This window comes from Salmo trutta, chromosome 14 (genome assembly GCF_901001165.1).
Source record: "Salmo trutta chromosome 14, fSalTru1.1, whole genome shotgun sequence".
NCBI lineage: Eukaryota > Metazoa > Chordata > Actinopteri > Salmoniformes > Salmonidae > Salmo > Salmo trutta.
Genome location: NC_042970.1, coordinates 64,476,967 through 64,500,984, shown reverse-complemented (window position 1 = coordinate 64,500,984; position 24,018 = coordinate 64,476,967). Strand labels below are relative to the sequence as shown.

At 43.6% G+C, this 24,018-nt stretch overlaps 1 protein-coding gene across 7 annotated transcripts in view; it reads right to left on the bottom strand.

Moving 5' to 3' along the window:
- LOC115208631 (inactive rhomboid protein 2) overlaps positions 1 to 23,918 on the bottom strand; it is a 35,383-nt gene extending 11,465 nt beyond the window's left edge. The window contains exons 1-10 of one of the 7 annotated variants that reach the window (XM_029776838.1): positions 22,781 to 22,890; positions 22,287 to 22,372; positions 15,542 to 15,698; positions 8,902 to 9,063; positions 5,585 to 5,733; positions 4,904 to 5,108; positions 2,172 to 2,366; positions 1,700 to 1,828; positions 542 to 642; positions 36 to 248 (exon numbers count right to left, since the gene is read on the bottom strand). In XM_029776838.1, coding sequence (XP_029632698.1) covers positions 36 to 248; positions 542 to 642; positions 1,700 to 1,828; positions 2,172 to 2,366; positions 4,904 to 5,108; positions 5,585 to 5,733; positions 8,902 to 9,051 — 1,142 coding nt within the window. In that variant the 5' untranslated portion in view covers positions 9,052 to 9,063; positions 15,542 to 15,698; positions 22,287 to 22,372; positions 22,781 to 22,890. Of the gene's footprint in view, positions 1 to 35; positions 249 to 541; positions 643 to 1,699; positions 1,829 to 2,171; positions 2,367 to 4,903; positions 5,109 to 5,584; positions 5,734 to 8,901; positions 9,064 to 15,541; positions 15,699 to 22,083; positions 22,101 to 22,286; positions 22,746 to 22,780; positions 22,891 to 23,493 lie in introns of those variants that run through there. The other 6 variants (XM_029776841.1, XM_029776840.1, XM_029776834.1 and 3 more) reach the window with 6 other exon arrangements.
- Between the last annotated feature and the right edge of the window lie 100 nt (positions 23,919 to 24,018).

The window sequence follows — 24,018 nt, the reverse complement described above, 5'->3', positions numbered from 1 at the left end:
ACGTATTCATCTGCGTGTTTCCTTTCCCTCCTCACCTGTGGCTGCTGAAGTCGTCCAGCTGTTTCTGCACCTGGCTGCTGATGCTGCGGCGGTAGTGACGGTTGAGCCAGTTTCCCACCACGCCCATGCCGTACTGCCGCTTGGGCTTGTTAAAGGCAAAGTGCTTGACCTGGGAGGCGATACGGCGCCCCCGCTGCTGTGACCTGGCCTTCTCAATACGCATGGTGGGGGTTTTAGACACATCCCTACTGGGGGGGGCAGAAAGAGAGACACAGGGAGAGAGACAGACAGGGAGACACAGGGAAAGAGAGAGGCAGGGAGAGAGAGAGAGAGACACAGTGAGACACCGAGAGAGAGATACAGAGAGCGAGACGCACAGAGAGCGAGAGAAACAGAGACAGAAACATGAGGCAAAGGGAAGGGTTGAAAGAGGGGAGGAGAGAAAGACAAACTTAAAGTCAAAAACTGTAGAAGCCAATGAGACTTTATCAATCTATGTCTTTTAATCACTCTCCCCATCCCTCTGATGGAGGCTACTTACAGGCCCTGGTAGGGCTCATGGTGATCTCCATAGGAAGCTGACATAGGGGGAGAGTCGAACACATCATCAGCCATGGAGTACAACTCATCATGGGCATCCACCTGAGACAGAGAGTTGACGTGGGGAGAATGTTACTGAGAGGCCCACAGAAAACAAATCTCTTCTCAATTTTCTAATGTACAAAATTCCATCCACCATTCTGCACTAATCATTCCATCTACTATCCTCCCCTACACACCATCATCCCCCTCAACCAGTCAATATACATCACTACATACTCCATCACACGTCTACTATCCTCCCCTACACACCATCATCCCCCTCAACCAGTCCATATACATCACTACATACTCCATCACACGTCTACTATCCTCCCCTACACACCATCATCCCCCTCAACCAGTCCATATACATCACTACATACTCCATCACACGTCTACTATCCTCCCCTACACACCATCATCCCCCTCAACCAGTCCATATACAACACTACATACTCCATCACACGTCTACTATCCTCCCCTACACACCATCATCCCCCTCAACCAGTCCATATACATCACTACATACTCCATCACACGTCTACTATCCTCCCCTACACACCATCATCCCCCTCAACCAGTCCATATACATCACTACATACTCCATCACACGTCTACTATCCTCCCCTAGAGACAGACAGAGACATATAGAGGAGACAGACAGAGACATATAGAGGAGACAGACAGAGACATATAGAGGAGACAGACAGAGACATATAGAAAAGACAGAGAGAGAGAGACAGGGACATAAGAAGAGACAGAGACATATAGAACAGAGAGAGAGACATATAGAGGAGATAGAGACATAAAAAAAGACAGACAGAGACACATAGAGGAGACAGACAGAGACACAGAGGAGACAGAGACATTTCGAGGAGACAGATCGAGACATATAGAAGAGACAGAGACATATAGAAGAGACAGAGAGGGGAAAAGATAGAGACATATAGAAGAGCCAAAGAACTAATACAAACAAAAACATGCAGACGGAGGCAGCGAAAGAGGAGAGGGAGAGAAAGAGAGACGACTGAGGCACACGGAGAGATAGACAAACAGAAAGAGAGACAGAGAAAGCAAGAGAAGGACACAGAGAGAAAGGTAGATAGAGTATCATTACCTTGCTGAAGAAGACAGACTCGTGAGCGTCTGCTGAGTCCACAGTATCCTCATCCAGCAAGCTGGGCCGGGCGAAGCTCTGCCGGCGGAAACTACGACTTGTCTGGGAGCCCACTAGACCTGAACGACCCTGAACCACACACACAACCGGGACAACATCAAAGACTAGCATGTGGGGAGAAACAACTCAACTCAAATATGACTGAAGTACAGTACAACATACACAGATCAACATAGCAGTCTTTTAAGCGAAAAATCTGTATTTATGTCAAGCACGTACACACAAAACCATAAAATATTCATCTGTACTTCGCTCAATAGCAACACACATGCACACGCACTCTTGAAAGTACACTCAAAGGTAGTCTAGTTTCCTCTAACAATCCCCAGTGATGATCAGGTTGGAGATGAAACCCCATCCACACACACACACACACACACACTTCCCCTAACGTTCCCCAGCGCCCGCTCACCCTGAGTAGGTTGGACGCTGCTCGTATACTCATGCGGGCGACAGACTCCCTCTTGCGTCGGGGCAGGTGGGCGTATCCCCCGGAGCGCTGGGAGGAGAACCCCGGGGTGACGGGTCCCGTGTGGGGGGTACGGGGAGGTCGGTCCGTCTCATCCGGGTAGCGGAACGCTCGCCCCCGCGCCAGGGGGTCCACAATCTGGGGGGCGGACAGACAGGGCAAGTTCACGCTGATTAAACAGAAACAAACTAAATAATTAACTGTCACATCATCAGCTTCATCACAAAAAAAGCTACATTGTAAAGCTGAAATCCTCAAGAGGTGACATTTAAACTCGCTGGAGGAAACGAAATCAGGAAAACGTTGCACTCTACAAGAGTTGACACAGAATTACACTGACAGCCCTATGTGAAAGTGTTAGATGTCACAGTGACATTCACACACCTAGAATCCATCTACTAGGAGTGTGTGTGTGTGTGTGTGTGCACGTCTGTGTGTGTGCACGTCTGTGTGTGTGCACGTCTGTGTACATCTCTGTGTGTGTGTCAGCGTGAGTGTGTCAGAGAGAATGTAGAATCTTGTTATGCAGTCTTACCCGAGTCTTCATAGGAGTTGACAGAAAGCAAAAGAGAAAGATGAACAAAAAGAGATTGGGAGAGAGAGACAGAAATAAGGGGGCAGAGAGTGACAGACAGAAGGAGAGAGAAGGAGAGAGAGTCGTGGAGACGAACTAGCACCCAGGAGCGTGTGTGTTGGAGTCAGAGGAGAAGAGCAGAGTGTGTGGGGACTAACAGAAACAATACGTCGAGCTGGGGCTCAGACGTAGCCAACCTCCTGTCACCACGGTGCCCCGCTCTGCATTATTTATGGCAGGCAGAGGGTGCACTTCACTTCCCCTTGAGTGGCACTACCGCCACCCTTCCTCCACCTACTCTCTGTGATCTCTCCATTCTGAGTAGAGGTCCAAAAGTCGGAGTCTAATCTGATGTCTGACACTGAGACGAGTGATGACGGTTGTTGATGATAGCGTCTTGTTAGGTAAAGTTGATTTGATTGTGCAACAAATACAGTGTCCCCGTCTACAAACAATCCCTATCCCTCACTCCCTGGGCACAACATGTAGATTAGAAAAGATGTGGATTGTAGTATCTTTCCTTGCCACTTACTTTATTGCTAATACGGTGCATTCAGAAAGTATTCAGACCCGTTGACATTTGTTACAGCCTTCTTCTAAAATGGATTAAATAAAAGTTTCCCCTCAATCAATCTGCACACAATACAGCATAATGACAAAGTCAAAACAGGTTTAGACATTTTTGCAAATGTATTAAAAATAAAAAACAGAAATACCTTATTCACATAAGTATTCAGACCCTTTGCTATGAGATTTCGATATTGAGCTCAGGTGCATCCGGTTTCCATTGATCATCCTTGAGATGCTTCTACAACTTGATTCATATCCACCCGTGGTTAATTTAATAGATCGGACATGATTTGGAAAGGCACACACCTGTCTATATAAGGTCCCACAGTTGACAATGCATGTCAGAGCAAAAACCAAGCCATGAGGTTGGAAATGTCCGTAGAGCTCCGAGACTCGAGGCACAGATCTGGGGAAGGGTACCACAACATTTCTGCAATATTGAAGGTCCCGAAGAACGCAGTGGCCTCCATCATTCTTAAATGGAAGAAGTTTGGGAACCACCAAGACTCTTCCTAGAGGTGGCCCGCCCGGCCAAACTGAGCAATCAGGGGAGAAGGGCCTTGGTCAGGGAGGTGACCAAGAACCTGATGGTCACTCTGACAGAGCTCCAGAGTTCCTCTGTGGAGATGGGAGAACATTCCAGAAGAACAACTATCTGTGCAGCTCTCCACCAATCAGGCCTTTATGGTACAGTGGCCAGACGGAAGCCACTCCTCAGTAAAAGGCACATGATAGCTCACTTGGAGTTTGCCTAAAGGTACCTAAAGACGATCAGACCATGAGAAACAAGATTCTATGGTCTGATGAAACCAAGATTGAACTCATTGGCCTGAATGCCAAGCGTCAACTCTGGACGAAACCTGGCACCATCCCTACGGTGAAGTTTGGTGGTGGCAGCATCATGCTGTGGGGATGTTTTTCAGCGGCAGGGGCTGGGAGATTAGTCAGGATCGAAGGAAAGATGAACGGCACAAAGTACAGAGAGATCCTTGATGAAAACCTGCTCCAGAGCGTTCAGGACCTCAGACTGGGGCGAAGGTTCACCTTCCAACAGGACAACGACCCTAAGCACACAGCCAAGACAACGCAGGAGTGGCTTGGGGACAAGTCTCAATGTCCTTGAGTGGCCGGGCCAGAGCCCGGACTTGAACGCGATCGGACATCTCTGGAAATAGCTGTGCAGCGACACTCCCCATCCAACCTGACAGAGCTTGAGAGGATCTGCAGAGAAGAATGAAATAAACTCCCCAAATACAGGTGTGTCAAGCTTGTAGCGTCATACCCAGACAACTCCAGGCTGTAATCGCTGCCAAAGGTGCTTCAACAAAGTACTGAGTAAAGGGTCTGAATACTTATGTAAATGTGATATTTCAATTTTTTTTATGTTTAATACATTTGCAAAAATGTCTAAAAATCAGTTTTTGAATAAGGCTGTAACGTAACAAAATGTAGAAAAAGTCAAGGGGTCTGAATACTTCCCGAATGCACTGTACCTACCCAGTTCTGTCAGATCTAGGGGCTAGGAGACTACCTTGGGCATCTTGTTTGCGGCGGGTGAGTCCAGGCCCTGGTCCATGCTGATGGGGAGCTCTGGCTCTCTGTACTGGGCCTTGAGCTTGCCGTAGCGCTGGCTGCAGTGGCGCAGGCTCTTCCTCTGCCATAGCTGCTGCTTGGTCTCACAGTCCTCACCCACCCCGAACCAACCTGCTGCTTGGGCTGTAACTTGGGCTGTACTCCTAGAGGAGGGGGAGGGAGAGACAGGGTATTAGAAGGGAGGGAGGGAGGGAGGGAAAGGAAAGTTGGTGGGAGGAATACAGAAGAAAGAGGGAGAGAGACAGTGAGGTGTAAAAGAGAGAAGGGGGAGGAGAAAATACCATTTTAATACGTCCAACATTCCAAACTGTCCTAAAAATGAAATCCCCCACTATATGTCCCTCCCCACTGACCTTCTTCTCAAATGGGGTTTGAGGAGGAGAGAGGATGCGAGGAGTCCGCAATTGAGATTCTCTCTCTCTCTCCCTCCCCCCCCCCAACCCCATGACATCTTCTCATACACTACCTTCCCTTTCTTTTTGCACTCGTCATCTTCCTCCTTTCTCACCCTCACTGCCCCTGAAATCCCCCTATAACCCCTTTCTGCCCTCCATTAGTTTCTTCCTCCCTTTATTTCTTCCCTCTCTTCCCACTTCTCCCTCTCTCCACCCCCACTTACTTGCGTATGCTCTGAGACAGGGAGGTCTGTCTGTGGAAGGCTGCCCTCCTGTCCCCAACAGAGTGACCACCACCACCATCAGCACCACTGTCAGACAGAGGACTGGCCTGCTGCTGGCTCTCACTCTTCTTCAGGGACGAACGCAGGGGCTGGACAGAGGAACAGGGGAAAGAGCAGAGGGTCAGTATACCGCTAGGCTTACTGAGTATTATCCTAGCTCAGAGAGTCAGTATACAGCTAGGCTTACTGAGTATTATCCTAGCTCAGAGAGTCAGTATACCACTAGGCTTACTGAGTATTATCCTAGCTCAGAGAGTCAGTATACAGCTAGGCTTACTGAGTATTATCCTAGCTCAGAGAGTCAGTATACAGCTAGGCTTACTGAGTATTATCCTAGCTCAGAGAGTCAGTATACAGCTAGGTTTACTGAGTATTATCCTAGCTCAGAGAGTCAGTATACAGCTAGGCTTACTGAGTATTATCCTAGCTCAGAGTCAGTATACAGCTAGGCTTACTGAGTATTATCCTAGCTCAGAGAGGCAGTATACAGCTAGGCTTACTGAGTATTATCCTAGCTCAGAGAGTCAGTATACAGCTAGGCTTACTGAGTATTATCCTAGCTCAGAGAGTCAGTATACCACTAGGTTTACTGAGTATTATCCTAGCTCAGAGAGTCAGTATACAGCTAGGCTTACTGAGTATTATCCTAGCTCAGAGAGTCAGTATACAGCTAGGCTTACTGAGTATTATCCTAGCTCAGAGAGTCAGTATACAGCTAGGCTTACTGAGTATTATCCTAGCTCAGAGAGTCAGTATACAGCTAGGCTTACTGAGTATTATCCTAGCTCAGAGTCAGTATACAGCTAGGCTTACTGAGTATTATCCTAGCTCAGAGAGTCAGTATACAGCTAGGCTTACTGAGTATTATCCTAGCTCAGAGAGTCAGTATACAGCTAGGCTTACTGAGTATTATCCTAGCTCAGAGAGTCAGTATACAGCTAGGCTTACTGAGTATTATCCTAGCTCAGAGAGTCAGTATACAGCTAGGCTTACTGAGTATTATCCTAGCTCAGAGAGTCAGTATACAGCTAGGTTTACTGAGTATTATCCTAGCTCAGAGAGTCAGTATACAGCTAGGCTTACTGAGTATTATCCTAGCTCAGAGGGTCAGTATACAGCTAGGCTTACTGAGTATTATCCTAGCTCAGAGTCAGTATACAGCTAGGCTTACTGAGTATTATCCTAGCTCAGAGAGTCAGTATACAGCTAGGCTTACTGAGTATTATCCTAGCTCAGAGAGTCAGTATACAGCTAGGCTTACTGAGTATTATCCTAGCTCAGAGGGTCAGTATACAGCTAGGCTTACTGAGTATTATCCTAGCTCAGAGGGTCAGTATACAGCTAGGCTTACTGAGTATTATCCTAGCTCAGAGTCAGTATACAGCTAGGTTTACTGAGTATTATCCTAGCTCAGAGAGTCAGTATACAGCTAGGCTTACTGAGTATTATCCTAGCTCAGAGGGTCAGTATACAGCTAGGCTTACTGAGTATTATCCTAGCTCAGAGTCAGTATACAGCTAGGCTTACTGAGTATTATCCTAGCTCAGAGAGTCAGTATACAGCTAGGCTTACTGAGTATTATCCTAGCTCAGAGAGTCAGTATACAGCTAGGCTTACTGAGTATTATCCTAGCTCAGAGGGTCAGTATACAGCTAGGCTTACTGAGTATTATCCTAGCTCAGAGGGTCAGTATACAGCTAGGCTTACTGAGTATTATCCTAGCTCAGAGAGTCAGTATACAGCTAGGCTTACTGAGTATTATCCTAGCTCAGAGTCAGTATACCACAGGCCATGGAAGTAAAGGGCACTTGAAATGGATTTGGCTGAATATAAATGGAATTCACACTATCACTGGTATGCTACTGGGCTAAATCTTCCCTTGTGGTGTGTGAATAATTTGAAGATCGTGTAAATTATGCGTTGTTGTCAACGGAACATTTGGACAGAACTGCGTGTTAAGTGCATGACTGTTTTGTTATGATTCAGTCAACAGCGTTCCATTGACTGTAGTGATTACAACTATCTGGTTTAGCTCAGATCAATCATCTTATTCCAGAACAGATGTCTGAGACTGCAGCAAAATGCATAAATCATTTTTTTTACAAACATACCAGTGATACTAGGGGAAACACCAGAACATCCTCAAGCCTAATATTTTTTCCATTGTAATGTTATTTCATTTTGTATTGCATGTTCTTTCAAAGCCCATTCATGTCTTTAGCGGCGACTTGGCTAACGACTTGTGGAGTCACTGCGGAGTTAATAACGGAGTATTGTGAGAGCCATGTGAGCTGCCTGTGTCAGCCAGCAGGGGGTGTGCTTAGCTAGCCAGCCTGCCACCAGAGGCTCTTTGTTGGGGAAACCCACTGTGTAGTGACAGTACACACACACACACACACACAAACACACACACACACACACACACAAAAATAAATGACACACACTTGTGTTCTCACACATGCACTCTCCCTCACACTCACCCACCCACCGTCCCCCACACACACACCCTCCCTCATCCCTTTCCTACACACCCTCTCTGCAGGCAGACATCTAACACTGATGACTTTTGACAAGTAATGGTGCAGGGAGTTCTTCATGCGTGATGGAGCAGATTGTTTTGGGCAAAATAATCACTTAATCTAAAGGAGTCTCCCGGGGTGCACCAATCCAGCCAGACGGAGACAGTGAAGAGATGTGAGTTAACCAGGAAAATGGATACATGTACCCAAAAACTAGCTAATGTGACTACATTACACCAGATTAGCTTTCAAATTGTTGTTTGGATTTTGGGGGAAATTTTGTCCAGTTCAGAAAAAACCCTGGCCCTATTTATAAAGCCCAAAATGTAAAGACAGGAATGTTAACAGGGCATATCTCGGCTTTGCTATAGAGTAGCTAGTCGTGAATGACCGTGCAACACTAGGATGAGTGGACTGGGGTACGGGGGGGGGGACTGGTTGGGATATGGCTGGCCCAGTGCCCATAGACACCAGCAGCTGTCCCAAATGCCAGACTTCCCCCAATGAAATGACATACTGTATATGAAGGCAAGGAAGATAGCATTCTCCTCTATAGTAAAAAGGTTTTCAGTTGGGGGCTGAAACTCCGACTATACTACCAACTGTAAAAGTTTGCTTGCCAATTCTTCCCTTTCCTATTGAAATGGCCTTCATCAGGGCATCAACTGCCATTTTCCAAGTACGGACCATGTTTCCATAAAGAGGGGTCAAAATGGAAAGATCAGGTCAAAGGGGTACCTGCTTGACTGTTTCAGCTCCCTCTTCAACCCTCTCCTCTTCCTCTGGGGCAGGGATGGCTATGACCAGACTGGGCGGCTTCTTGCTCTTCAACCGGCTGTCTGATTGGCTGCCGTTAGGAGGCGGCTCCCCCCCTTCCTGTGACGCCATCCTATCTGAGTTCTGAGGGCAAACGAAAGTCAAATTGATTAATGGCATGTTTGAGATGGAATCTTCAAACTTGCATTTCTGCTTTCTTTCTTCCATCTAAAAGAGATGTGAAACCAGCTGTGACCCTTTCTTTCCTCACTCATATCACCTCTATTTCTCAGTAGCCTACAACTTCCACTTTCATTCTGAACATGCTCAAATTTGGTTCCATTTACAAAAGACAAGACTGATCTACTCAGACACGTCCTACTGAAAAGACAAAACACTGACAGGCACTTTGAACCATTCAGGAACTAACTGAAGTAGCTACTTTAACACAAACATATTAGCCAAATGACAAATTCCTAGAGGAACTCCTATCTGCAACAAGGAAGGACACATTCCCCTGCTGAAATAACCTTTCACATGTGTATAGGGAAGGGAAACCACTGGATTTGAATACCACCCTTTTTGTTGAAGCTTTGTTTTCCAAGTAAAAGCCTATCAGCTAAACCATAAAAAACACAAAAGTAGCCCACCATAGCACACAGGAATGCAGCTCACTCAGACTCCAGCGGTCCTAACACCATAAAACCCAATGCCTGGACATCTCCATCTAATTTTCCTCAGAACTCTACAGATGTAGGCTGAACAATATATACTGAAAGTGTGCATATGGCATGCTACTGTGTCTTAAATACACACGCTATATGTAGACTGGGTCAGTGGGTCAAGCTGGAAAGAAATCCTAATAGATAACTCCGTCACAACAGAGGCACAACCCGAGTCTCATTCCCCAGGGTAGCGTTCATTAGACACCAAACAAAAGGAAACGTACTGAAACAGGGAGGGACTACCAGGTTTTGGCCAATAAGAAACGCTCATTCTTGTTCTCTGTTGCAAAGCGTTTCAGCGTTTTCCTTTTCCGTGCCCTAATGAACAAGACCCAGCAATGTGCGGGAATAGGAGCCTGGCCTCGCCCCACTCTTGGGTAACAGTCACTGACCCGCACAACGTAAACAATATCCATATCACTGGAGCCCAGTAGGTCCTGAGAGAGAAACCTGCCTTTTCCCTCACATACATAACAATATCTATTGAAGGAAAACATTGACTGCCTGCCCAAGCAGATATGCATTAGAAAAACAGCAGGTGTTTTCTCCATGTTAGTTTGATGGGATCCTGGACGAGACCCCATAAATCAGTTACATTAGCAACCCTGTGTGTTAGCAATCCTTCTATGCAATTTAGTAGCGTCACACAAAACACTTGTCGGTCTACTAGTACCATCATTCTTATTTGACATGCAATTACTTAAAGGGTTCTTGTGGGCTGCTACACTGAATGAGTTAACAATAGGTTTTCTGTAGGGGCTGTGACCTCGTCTGTCGGACGCCAGCCAGTCATTGATAGAAGCATCGTGGTAGGAGCTTGAATGAATGCATGGTGTCAAGTTAAGTTGAGACTGAGGTGACTGAGACAATAGCTTGTTACTTGGTAGTGCTAATGGGGGTGTAGGCTGAAACATGTCATTCATAGAAAGCACCCGCTGGGACACTTTTTTTTGAGAAAGAGCGAGAGAAAGAATTTTAATGCTAGCGATATCTCTCTATCTATATATACTCCCCTACGTTTACATACAGTAACACCATACAACAACTATCTCTGAAAGACACCCTGAGTCCCTCATCTTTAAATGAGATGTTACTTAAGGACCACAATGGAAATAACTCAACATTTGTGTTTACCCTCGATGATTCTTAAATCAAGTGCATCATTTTGTAGGTGGACCTTTAAATGATCAAATAAACTAAAACTTAACTAAAAAGACATTCAATATCAGTACATAGGCCTACCTTCCTTATCTGCTCAAGGCCACAACCATAATCATGCCTTCCTGTCCCCAGCTTCAAGTCTCCATTAGAAATCATCATCGGCCTCTGGACCCACTCAGAGCTCAATTAGTCCTCACTCTTCAGGCTTTTTGAATTGTGTCATTGTATATTTCCATAGGCAAGTGCAGGCAAGTTTGCAATATTCCTATAGCGGTCTTCTCCCTGGCCATACGTGTCCATTATAGATCTAGTCAAGGTCTTGAAGCCTTGGAGTTGCTATACATCAATAGAAAAAAGGGCCTTGGTGTCAGCGTCAGGAACGGCGGCAGCAGGGAAATCTGACACTAGTCAAGTCAATGGCAATCAAGTCTGTGGCTGTGGGAGCAGAATACTATGGAGAGTGGTTGGGGGGGATGGGAGAACTCTTATATGTTCCTATGGGACCGGGTCAGACTTCCTAAGGAGTGAGTCAGTGTGTTGTTGTTTTGATAGAGTGGAGAAAGAGAGATCAGCCTCATTGTTGACATTGTCTCATTGGGAGTCTCATTCTACATGCATGGGCCTACGGAAATTATAATCTGCTGGGCTGTAATCTGCATACTTGATTGCCTATCTTCATCCATATCTCAACAATTATAAGTCAATTAATATCAATACCATCCATAACAGATAATGTAGTGTGGAGATGACAGATGAACGGAACCAGAATAGCCAAAACTCAAAGGGCTTCGAAATTGCTCACTGAGATTACGCTGTTGATGACAATGAGGGTGTCGCTCCATCTATTAGGCAGATACCTATGTGACTGGTAGCATGAACAACAGTCAACACCTATTCTAAGCCAATAAAATAACAATAGCCTGGTTGTCTTGCCAACAGATCTTGGATAGGATAACAACAGGTCAATGACCTGCGATGTGGGTTGGGTTTTCTATAAAATTGTGGCATCATAGTTTTCCCCTCCACAGCCAAAATACATTTCAGATTACCGAGCAACATAGAGGTGACTTTCAGGCAATACTGGAACATTGCGCATCATCATCTTCAGTCCCCCTGGGAAACAACAGCCCCAGAATTATGATTTCCTCACAGGGGGGAACTTTTGTGTTGTTGTACATTCAGATGTTGACTGAACATGTCCCCAATCGTTAGAGAGAAAGTGAAAAACATAGTAGCTACTAGCTGGTGGAATAAGGGTGTGTTTCCATGATCAATACTGAACATTTCTGATAATTATTAACTTAGTCCAGAGCCCGGAGTCTAACTCACACGGTAGTCTGGGAACAGCAGACGTGACAACACAGCCCATGGCTTCCACACTAACTCCCAGCACACGGAGCACAGTACTGTAGATTGTTAGTTCCCAGTCTCTCACTCTCTCTCTGCCACTCAAATATCCTAAGTGTGTGGGAACTCAAACACAGCGTCACAGTAGTCTTGGAAGAGAAACTGTGACAACACAGCTCATGATGATATACATCGAGTGTACAAAACATTAAGAATACATTCCTAATATTGAGTTGCACCCCCCACCCCTTTAGTCCTCAGAACAGCCTCAATTCGTCGGGGCATGGACTCCACAAGGATGCCGACCCATGTTAACTCCAATACTTCCCACGGTTGGGTGGTGGACCATTCTTGATACACACGGAAACTGTTGATCGTGAAAAACTCAGCAGCGTTGCTGTTCTTGGCACAAACCGGTGCGCCTGGCACCTACTACCATACCCCGCTAGAAATCTTTGTATTTCCCATTCACCCTCTGAATGACACATACACAATCCATGTCTCAAGGCTTTAAAATAATTTTTGGACCGGTTTCCTCCCCTTCATCTACACTGACTAAAGTGTATTTAACAAGTGACATCAATAAAGGGTCATAGCTTTCACCTGGTCAGTCGGTCATGGAAAGAGCAGGTGTTCTTAATGTTTTGTACACACTAATTCCAAGTCCCAACCCAGTCACACATCCCAGTAGTGAGTCACAAACGTGTAGTGACATACCCAGGGTGACAACTATAGTGCTCCCATCACATGACTTATATATCACTAGCTCCCACACTCCGTCTCTCTCTCTCTCTCTCCACCCGCTCTCTCTGCATACTTCAAGCCATTCAAGAAATCTAAACTATCTGTCCACTTCTTTACATTGGGGCCAGTGTTGAGAGTGGGGCTCTTGAAGATGTCATGACTGCGAGCAGGGTCCTTTTCATTGGGACACGTACCGGAATACATTTAGCAACTGAAAACTAAAATGACAGTTTCTTATAGGACAAGCACCAGGTAGTCCCTCCCTGTTTCAGTTTGGTTTCTTTTGTTTGGAGCCTACTGAACATGACCCTGGCCTTAAGTCATTAGCGTCAATGCTTCATTTCCATACTTGGTGTTACTGTGTGTTCCTGTACAAGTGTGTGCGAGTGTGTGTCCTCTGTGAAAGTGCGTTACTGTCACCAAGCCCCTATAGCCCACAGAGTGCTGCTGTTGCATGTTAGCGTGACGCCAAGCACAACTGCCAGCTCACACCATAGCCCTGGACAGGCAGACAGGAATGTGCTGGTTCAGAAATGTCTAGGTTTGGTTGCCCCTGGTGATAGCTAGTTACAGTTAGAAGTGGTAATGGCCTAGAGCCCAGTTCCCAAACATAGACAAAGGCAAGGGCAGTCGGTGTCATGTTTCACTTTCTGTCATAGGCTTCAATGTTGAACATGTCAGCCCAAGTACAGTACAGTACAGTACAGCCTGGGTGAGTTTAGCTACAGTACCAGTCAAAAGTTGACACACCTACTCATTCCAGGGTTTCTCTTTATTTGTACTATTTTCTACATTGTTGAAAAATAGCGAAGACATCAAAACTATTAAATAACACACATGGAATCATGTAGTATCCAAGAAAAAGTGTCAAAATATATTTTAGATTCTTCAAAGTAGCCACCCTTTGCCTTGAAAACAACTTTGCATTCTCTCAACCAGCTTCATGAGGTAGTCACCTGGAATGCATTTCAATTAACAGGTGTGCCTTGTTAAAAGTTCATTTGTGGAATTTCTGTCCTTCTTAAATCAGTTTGAGCCAATCAGTTGTGTTGTGACAAGATAGGGCCATCTTCTGTATACCACCCCTATTTGGTAAAATAACAAGTCCAAATGATGGCAAGAACAGGTCAAATAAGCAAAGAGAAACAACAGTCCATCATTACTTTAAGCCATGAAGGTCAGTCACTGCTGAAAATTTCAAGAACTTTGGAAGTTTCTTCAAGTGCAGTCGCAAAACCATCAAGCACTATGATGAAACAGGTCTCATGAGGACAGCCACAGGAAAGGAAGATCAAGAGTTACCCAGAGTTACCAGCCTCAGATTGCAACCCAAATAAATGCTTCACAGAGCTCAAGTAACAGACATCTCAACATCAACTGTTCAGAGGAGACTGCTGGAATCAGGCCTTCATGGTCGAATTGCAGCAAAGAAACCACTACTAAAGGAGACCAATAAGAAGAAGAGATTTGCTTGGGAAAATGTGCAATGGACATTAGACCGGTGGAAATCTGTCCTTTGCTCTGATGAGTCCAAATGTGAGATTTTTGGCTCCAACCGCCGTGTCATTGTGAGACGCAGAGTAGGTGAACGGATGATCTCTGCATGTGTGGTTCCCACCGTGAAGCATGGAGAAGGAGGTGTGGAGGTGTGATGGTGCTTTGCTGGTGACACTGTCAGTGATTTATTTAGAATTCAAGGCACACTTAACCAGCATGGCTACCACAGCATTCTGCAGCGATACGCCATCTCATCTGGTTTGCACTTAGTGGGACTATCATTTGTTTTTAAACAGAACAATGACCCAAAACACACCTCCAGGCTGTGTAAGGGCTATTTGACCAAGGAGGAGAGTGATGGTGCTGCATCAGATGACCTGGCCTCCACAATCACCCAACCTCAAACCAATTGAGGTGGTTTGGGATGAGTTGGACTGCAGAGTGAAGGAAAAGCAGCCAACAAGTGCTCAGCAACTCCTTCAAGACTGTTGGAAAAATATTCCTCATTAAGCTGGTTGAGAGAATGCCAAGAGTGTGCAAAGCTGTTATCAAGGCAAAGGGTGGCCACTTCGAAGAATCTCAAATATAAAATATATTTTGATTTAACACTTTTTTGGTTACTACATGATTCAATGTGTTATTTCATCGTTTTGAGGTCTTCACTATTATTCTACCATGTAGAAAATAGTAAAAATAAAGAAAAACCCTTGAATGAGTAAGTGTGTACAAACCTTTGACTGGCACTGTACATGGCTACATGCTTTAGTGCGTCAACTGCCAATTAACCTTCCTTTGTGTTCTACGCTAAGACTCTCTAAGACTAGATACCTATGCAGAAGTTTCACTTGTTGCTGTGAAATACATGACAACATCCACTGAAGAATATACTGTAGCTTCAATGGTATCTTGTGCAGAGCTGTACAGTACAGATGCTAAGCATTCTCAGCTGTACAAAGCATCCAATATTCTACATCACTGCTTCAATGTGAACACAAACTCCTGACACACACAATGTATACATTTCAAAGTGCACAGCTGTTTCAAACAAATGACATAAATGAAACCAGTTAAATACTGTATCACCACATATTTTCTCAATTGACATAATTGTCACACATTTGGAGCTGTGGAACAGCATTCACACTTACTGCTCGACTCGCCTCCAGAAATGGGCGTTGCCTGACGATCCGTGTCTGTTATCTCCAACCACTCGCAGCAGGGTGAAAGAGTAGCCGTCCTTCAGACGACTGCCTCATCCCCACATCCTGTGACCAGCAACATCTCGACCACCCTGATTAACGCAACCTGAAAGAGCATTTCAACTACAAGTCAGAACATAAATAATAAACGTCCTCTCACTGTCAACCGCGTTTATTTTCAGCACACTTACCATGTGTAAATATTTGTATGAACATAAGATTCAACAACTGGGACATAAACTGAACAAGTTCCACAGACATGTGACTAACAGAAATTGAATAATGTGTCCCTGAACAAAGGGGGGGGGGGGTCAAAATCAAAAGTAAGATCCCGGACATTTCTGGGGGAATGGCCCTAGTCCTCGCCCTCCGATTCAACAGGTCCCAGATGTTGCATATTTAGTTAAAAGAAATGCATGTTAGCAGGCAATATTGACTAGAGAAATTGTGTCACTTCTCTTGGGTTCATTGAAAGCAGAGTCAGGGTATATTAAGCAGTTTGGGCCGCCTGGCTCGTTGCGAATTGTGTGAAGACCATTTCTTCCTAAGAAAGACCATAACTAATTTGCCAGAATTTTACATAATTATGACATAACATAATTATGAAGGTTGTGCAATGTAACAGCAATATTTAGACATAGGGATGCCATCCGTCAGATAAAATACGGAACGGTTCCGTATTTCACTGAAAGAATAAACGTTTTGTTTTCGAAATTATAGTTTCCGGATTTGACCATATTAATGACCAACGGCTCGTATTTCTGTGTGTTTATTATAATTATTTCTATGATTTGATATTTGATAGAGCAGTCTGACTGAGCGGTGGTAGGCAGCAGCACGCTCGTAAGCATTCATTCAAACAGCACTTTACTGAGTTTGCCAGCAGCTCTTAGCAATGCTTGAGGCACAGCGCTGTTTATGACTTCAAACCTATCAACTCCTGAGATTAGGCTGGTAATACTATAGTGCCTATAAGAACATCCAATAGTCAAAGGTCTATGAAATACAAATGGTATAGAGAGAAATAGTCGACGCGTCATAATTCCTATAATAACTACAACCTAAAACTTCTTAACTGGGAATATTGAAGGCTCATGTTAAAAGGAACCACCAGCTTTCATATGTTCTGAGCAAGGAATTTAAACGTTAACGTTTTTTTACATGGCACGTATTGCACTTTTACTTTCTTCTCCAACACTGTGTTTTTGCATTATTTAAACCAAATTGAACATGTTTCATTATTTATTTGAGACTAAATTGATTTTATTGATGTATTATATTTAGTTAAAATAAGTGTTCATTGTTCATTCAGTATTGTTGTAATTGTCATTATTACATACATACATACATACATACATACATACATACATACATACATACATACATACATACATTTTTTTTTTAAATCACCCAATTAATCGGTATCGACTTTTTTTGGTTCTCCAATAATTGGTATCGGTTTTGAAAAATCATAATTCGGTCAACCTCTAGTAATGACATTGCTCAAAGAGCTAGTTCTTTCCTTGTGATCAAATAGTTGAAGAAGTTTTGTTGAAAAATACAGTAGTATGGCAGGTCATCTGAACTCAAAGCTATGAGACACTCTTTGTCAATATGAGCAATTGAAAGCTTCTCAGAGAAACTAGAGAATTCTTGTGAGAGATTCGTCACAGTATTCTTGGTTTGTGTTCTACTGTAGCTGGAGGGGAAATGTGTATTCCATAACAACCCGAATCTGCACTTCCCAGAGCATGCATGCAGGTCCAAACATGCATGGCAGCAAGCTTACCACAAGTATCACAACTCCAACACCCCTACCGAGACCCCTAGCTGCCTTCAAGGGCCGTGAATGTCTTGAATACAGACACCAAACTCAACAGGGATACCTTTCAAACTAGATCCAACATGGACGGTGCTGATATTTTCCAGTTACATGGCATGTCATGCTTTTTGGCTTGTCGTGGGTTTAACCGCATTAGAGAGCAGTACAGCACAAGAAGGAAGTCAGCCAGCTAGACAGCCAGCCTCCAGCCTGTGGAATGAATCTATGGCTCACTCGGAGGATGAGAGCGATCTGAAGAAGACACAGCGGGATACTCTGAATCTGTGACACACATTCCACCAATATTCGCAGACATGTAAGTCAGATCCCTTCCTGGATCAGCACGCATCGATTAGAAAATGGATGAAGCTTTGAATTTCCGATGCTCTGATGTTTATGAGAATCAAAGTTAATATGTCAAAGTGACACTACCAGAGCAGCCTTGCGTCCTTTCAGGTTAAGGTTTAGGTCCTTTTCCTGTGTCGTGTCGAAGCAAAGGTTGATGTGTCAGACAGTATGGAAGCTGAATTTACATAAGTTGGCATTACCATGACGTAGCAGGAAAAAAATCCCAATGAGCCCACAGATACAACTGGAAAGAGGCGTGTCACTAGGAGAGACTCAAGGCTCTGCTTTCTGGCAGGCATGTTGTGGCACAACAGCTGAGAACTGGAGCTGAAATCAAGAAGGGGCAGGGGGATTGCAAGCATGACTCAATAGAATCCAGGGGGAGGAAAGAGAGTGGACGACTGTAGGCCTGAATGGTCATTATCCAGTTTCCATCCAACCATTTCATGCGGATGAATTACCTGACACATGGGAAAAAAAGTCATAACCGGGGTGACGGAAACAGGAAATGGCAGGACAATTTTATAAATGTCGACAAACAATTTGTTCGTTCGACAATGTCTAGGATCTTTTTGTGTCTGTAAAATGTATTATGCTAGCAATGGCTGTGGAAACACCTTCATGATCAAATATTATATAAATGACAAGGTAGGGGTGGTATACAGAAGATAGTCCTATTTGGTAAAAGACCAAGTCCAAATAATGGTAAGAACAGCTCAAATAAGCAGAGAGAAATGACAGGCCATCATTACCTTAAGACATGAAGGTCAGTCAATCCGGAATATTTCAAGAACATTCAAAGTTTCTTCAAGTGCAGTCGCAAAAACCATCAAGCGCTATGATGAAACTGGCTCTCATGAGGACCACCACAGGAAAGGAAGACACAGAGTTACCTCTGCTACAGAGGATAAGTTCATTAGAGAGTTACCGGCCTCAGAAATTGAAGCTCAAATAAATGCTTCGCAGAGCTCAAGTGACAGACACATCTCAACATCAACTGTTCAGAGGAGACTGTGTGAATCAGGCCTTCATGGGCGAATTGCTGCAAAGAAACCACTACTAAAGGACACCAATAATAAGAAAGAGACTTGCTTGGGCCAAGAAACACAAGCAATGGACATTAGACCAGTAGAAATCTGTCCTTTGGTCTGACGAGTCCAAATGTGAGATTTTTAGTTCCAACCGCCATGTCTTTGTGAGACGCAGAGTAGGTGAACGGATGATCTCAGCATGTGTGGTTCCCACCGTGAAGCATGGAGGAGGAGGTGTGATGGTGCTTTGCTGGTGACACTGCCAGCGATTTATTTAGAATTCAAGGCACACTTAACCAGCATGGCTACCAGACCATTCTGCAGCGATACGCCATCCCATCTGGTTTGCTCTTAGTGGGACTATCATTTGCTTTTCAACAGGACAATGACCCAAAACACACCTCCAGGCTGTGTAAGGGCTATTTGACCAAGGAGAGTGATGGAGTAGTGCATCAGAAGACTTGGCCTCCACAATCACCCGACCTCGACCAAATTGAGATGGTTTGGGATGAGTTGGAATGAGTGAAGGAAAGGCAGCCAACAAGTGCTCAGCATATGTGGGAACTCCTTCAAGACTGTTGGAAAAGCATTCCTCATGAAGCTGGTTGAGAGAGGCTGCTGCCTATATACATAGACTTGAAATCACTGGCCACTCTATACCGCTCGTCCATATATTTATATATTCTTAATTACATTCCTTGATTTGTGTATTTTGGGTATATGTTGTGAAATTTGTTGATATTACTTGTTAGATATTACTGCACTGTCAGAGATAGAAATACACGCATTTGAGAATGCCAAGAGTGTGCAAAGCTGTCATCAAGGCAAAGGGTGGCTACTTTGAAGAATATAAAATATATTTTGATTTGTTTAACACTTTTTTGGTTACCACATGATTCCATATGTGTTATTTCATAGTTTTGATGTCTTCACTATTATTCTACAATGTAGAAAATAGTCAAAATAAAGAAAAATCCTTGAATGAGTAGTATTCAGACACTTTGACCTTTTCCACATTTTGTTCCAACATTCTAAAATGGATTAAATAGTGTTTTTCCCTAATTAATGTACACACAATACCCCATAATGACAAAGAAAAAAGAGGTTTTTAGAATTTATTAAAAAGAAGAAACTGAAAAATCACAATTACATAAGTATTCAGACCCTTTACTCAGTATTTTGTGGAAGCAACTTTGGCAGCGTATAGCCTTGAGTCTTCTTGGGTATGACGCTAACAGCTTGGCACACCTGTATTTGGGGAGTTTCTCCCATTCTTCTCTGCAGATCCTCTCAAGCTCTGTCAGTTTGGATGGGGAGCGTCGCTGCACAGCTACTGGTCTCTCCAGAGATGTTTGATCAGGTTCAAGTTCGGGCTCTGGCTGGGTCACTCAAGGACTTGTCCCAAAGCCACTCCTGCGCCGTCTTGGCTGTGTGCTTAGGGTCGTTGTCCTGTTGGAAGGTGAACCTTTACCCAAGTCCGAGGTCCTGAGCCCTCTGGAGCAGGTTTTCATCAAAGATCTCTCTGTACTTTACTCTGTTCTTTGCCTCAATCCTGACTAGTCTCCCAGTCCCTGCCGATGAAAAACATCCCCACAGCATGATGCTGCAAAGACACTCCTACTTTGTCTTGGCTGTGTGCTTAGGGTGAACCTTTGCCCCAGTCTGAGGTTCAGAGTGCTCTGGAGCAGGTTTTCATCAATGATCTCTCTGTACTTTGCTACGTTCATCTTTCCCTTGATCCTGACTAGTCGCCTAGTCCCCGCCGCTGAAAAACATCCCCACAGCATGATGCTGCCACCACCATGCTTCACCGTAGGGATGGTGCCAGGTTTCTTCCAGACGTAAGGCTTGGCATTCAGGCCAAAGAGTTCAATCTTGGTTTCATCAGACCAGAGAATCTTGTTTCTCATGGTCTGAGAGGCTTTAGGTGCCTTTTGGCAAACTCCAAGCGGGCTGATATGTGCCTTTTACTGAGGAGTGATTGGCCTGATTAGTGGAGTGCTGCAGAGATGGTAGTCCTTCTGGGAGGTTCTCCCATCTCCACAGATGAACCCTGGAGCTCTGTCAGATTCACCATTGGGTTCCTGGTCACCTCCCTGTCCAAGGCCCTTCTCCCCCGCTCAGTTTGGCCGGCCAGCCAGCTCTTGGAAGAGTCTTGGTGGTTCCAAAGTTCTTCCATTTAAGAATGATGGAGGCCACTGTGTTCTTGGGGACCTTCGATGCTGCAAACATTTTTTGGTACCCTTCCCCAGATCTGTGCCTCAACACAATCTTGTCTCGGAGCTCTACAGACAATTCATTCAACCTCATGGCTTGGTTTTTGCTCTGACATGCACTGTCAACTGTGTGACCTTATATAGACAGTTGTGTGCCTTTCCAAATCATGTCCAATCAATTGAATTTACCACAGGTGAACTCCAATCAAGTTGTAGAAACATCTCAAGGATGATCAATGAAACAGGATGCACCTGATCTCAATTTTGAGTCTCATAGCAAAGGGTCTGAATACTTATGTAAATAAGGTATTTATGTTTTTTTAATACATTTGCAAAATTTTCTAAAAACCTGTTTTTGCTTTGTCATTATGGGGTATTGTGTGTAGATTGATGAGGACAATGTTTTATTTAATCAATTTCAGAATAAGACTAACGTAACAAAATGTGGAAAAAGTCTAGGGGTCTGCATTCTTTCCGAATGCTCTGTATTTAAATAGCCATCATATCGAAGTAAACTTGGAATTACACAATGATATGTTGTGTGGTCCTCCCACTACGACTCGGGAAAGCACGCAGTTTATTAGGCTACCGATTAAATACTGTAAATTACTGAACTTCACAGGGTGGTGAAAGTGCACGGTGATGAGCTCGATGCTCCTTTTAAATAATTATCAACGGTCTTATTTTGATGACAAGATGATCGATGCTTGGCTGCCGTTTAACAGATAAAAATGATCTTGCTCTTATCCATAATAATCTCATCATGTAGGTAGCCTACCTGCACTGTATGTGCAAGCTGTTGGCTAGAGCACACATGCCAAGTCCACAGTGGGCACATTTGCAACAGAACGCAACAGTTTGTGACAAAACCATCAGTAGTCAAATATGCGATGGTCTTTTTATTTCAGCACATGAGAATTTGACCGCAAAAGTCGAATTTTTATCCTCAATAAGTCCATTTGATGGAAACATCTCTGCTGGAAAAACGAGATTTTAGAAAATTTGCATTAAAATCTGTCACCAATTGGATGAAAACCTAGCTATTGTAAATGTTTGCTCATCTGGAAGACCAACCTTGTTTCTGATTCCCAGTCCAGTCAAACATGACCCTTTTACTTTTTCTGTTTTCCTACTGTGTCAACCTACAACCTTGGCATTTGCATAGGTTCCGCTTAGCTCTGCTACGCCTTGTTAACTTGACAGCAGGTGCACTTGTGGCGTAACAGAACTTACAGTTCAAGACTACTGATGCAGCTGTTGTGGGTGTGGTTGCTTACCCACATTCTATTCTTTGTTCCCAGTGAAATGCACTGCAGTAGCATAATTCAAAGGAAGAGATCTGTAAGACTCCATTGTTTGAAACCTGAATGAATAAAAGAGCACTAATGATACAGACATTTCAAAGAAAGCCTGCCTTACTGGGGAATGGATTGTATATTGTAGACCTATCTTGAAGTACTTATCTGCAGATTTCTACCAGTTTCTCAGCCCTGCAACAATGGTTGTTATAAACTAATGGTACACCAATCATTTCAGACTGGATCAAAATTATATTTTAGCCTTTACATAAAGATATAATACTCATATCACACATTACTTTCTCACTATTTAACCCTATAAAGAAATGTTAACTCGTGTACATTAATCTAACAGTTCAGTCAGTGATTGTGGCAAACATCTATCAAACGGCATGTTTGCGTATTCATATCATAACTTCGGCAACAAGTAAATTATGTAGCAACTATTTCACAATGTTGACCTGCATACTTACAGTGAGAGCCTGAATAATTGAGCAACTTGTTGCCAAGTCCAGCGCAGAGTAGGTTTGAACAACTAGCATACACTACTAGGCTACATGTACATGAACTAAAGCTTTGTGACATTTCATGTATCCATTATATATATATATATATATATATATATATATATATATATATATATATATATATATATATATATATATATATATTTTTTTTTTTTTAAACAGGTCAACAAAATTCTTTACTTTCCGAATAAACAAAAAAAACGATACTGTATCCTGTCCTGTCCTGTCAACAAACCAAACACTCCCACATTTTCTGGGAAAATGGGAGACCAACGGGAATTCTAACGTGAGGCCAGTTAGCGGGCGTTTTAACGAAGTTGAACGAAGGTTGTGTGAAAATGGAATTGACACATTTTACTTCAGTGAATTCTTTTTCCCGGGCAGCGCAACAATGGAATATGAATACGCAAGTTTTCACATTTTAACCGCGCGCGGGCCATGATGTCGTTTGCGGTCCTTTTGAGATTTCCAATGTTGAAATAGTTAAATGACTTTACAATTCATTTTAATGTGACTTCCTCACGCCTACACTTCTATTGTTCTCGCTGTCTGAAACTCCGATAAGAGGACTGGTAAAAACCACACATTGTGCTCACATTCGATCATAAACACATTTTGAAAAAACTATTAAATATTGTAAGAGAAAATAGGATACTCACCTTTAAGGAAAAATATATACGTTACTTTCGTCAGTGTTGCTCAGAATAAAATAGAAGTTATGTTCCTAAATTTCATAGAATGTACCACCAACGTGTTACTTTCCTTCTCTCCAAATATCCTGATTTCGACGAAGTTGGGCGGAGTTTACCTAACCAATCTGATAAATAACAGATACACATAGAAGTCAAGAATGGTTTTGTAATAATATTAATAAAGTCCAGTTATGTCCGCTGTTGATGGACTTGTAAAAGTTTTATATATTTTGGTCATGATTGTTGTTTGTGAAAGGGCATAAATATAACTTGATAATATTGCTCTTTGAGTCCCGAAGCTTGACACGCCTACCACAATGTCCCTGAATGACGACGCAATGAGGGGGACATGAGACTTTCCCAGCAAAAGCAATATCTCCCCCCAAAAAACTAAAGCAAACTAACATGAAAGTCACTTGTGTTGCTATAGTAATATATGGAAAGGAAAAGTGTGAGAGCACTTCATTTGACATTTCCACCCATGCAAGAGTT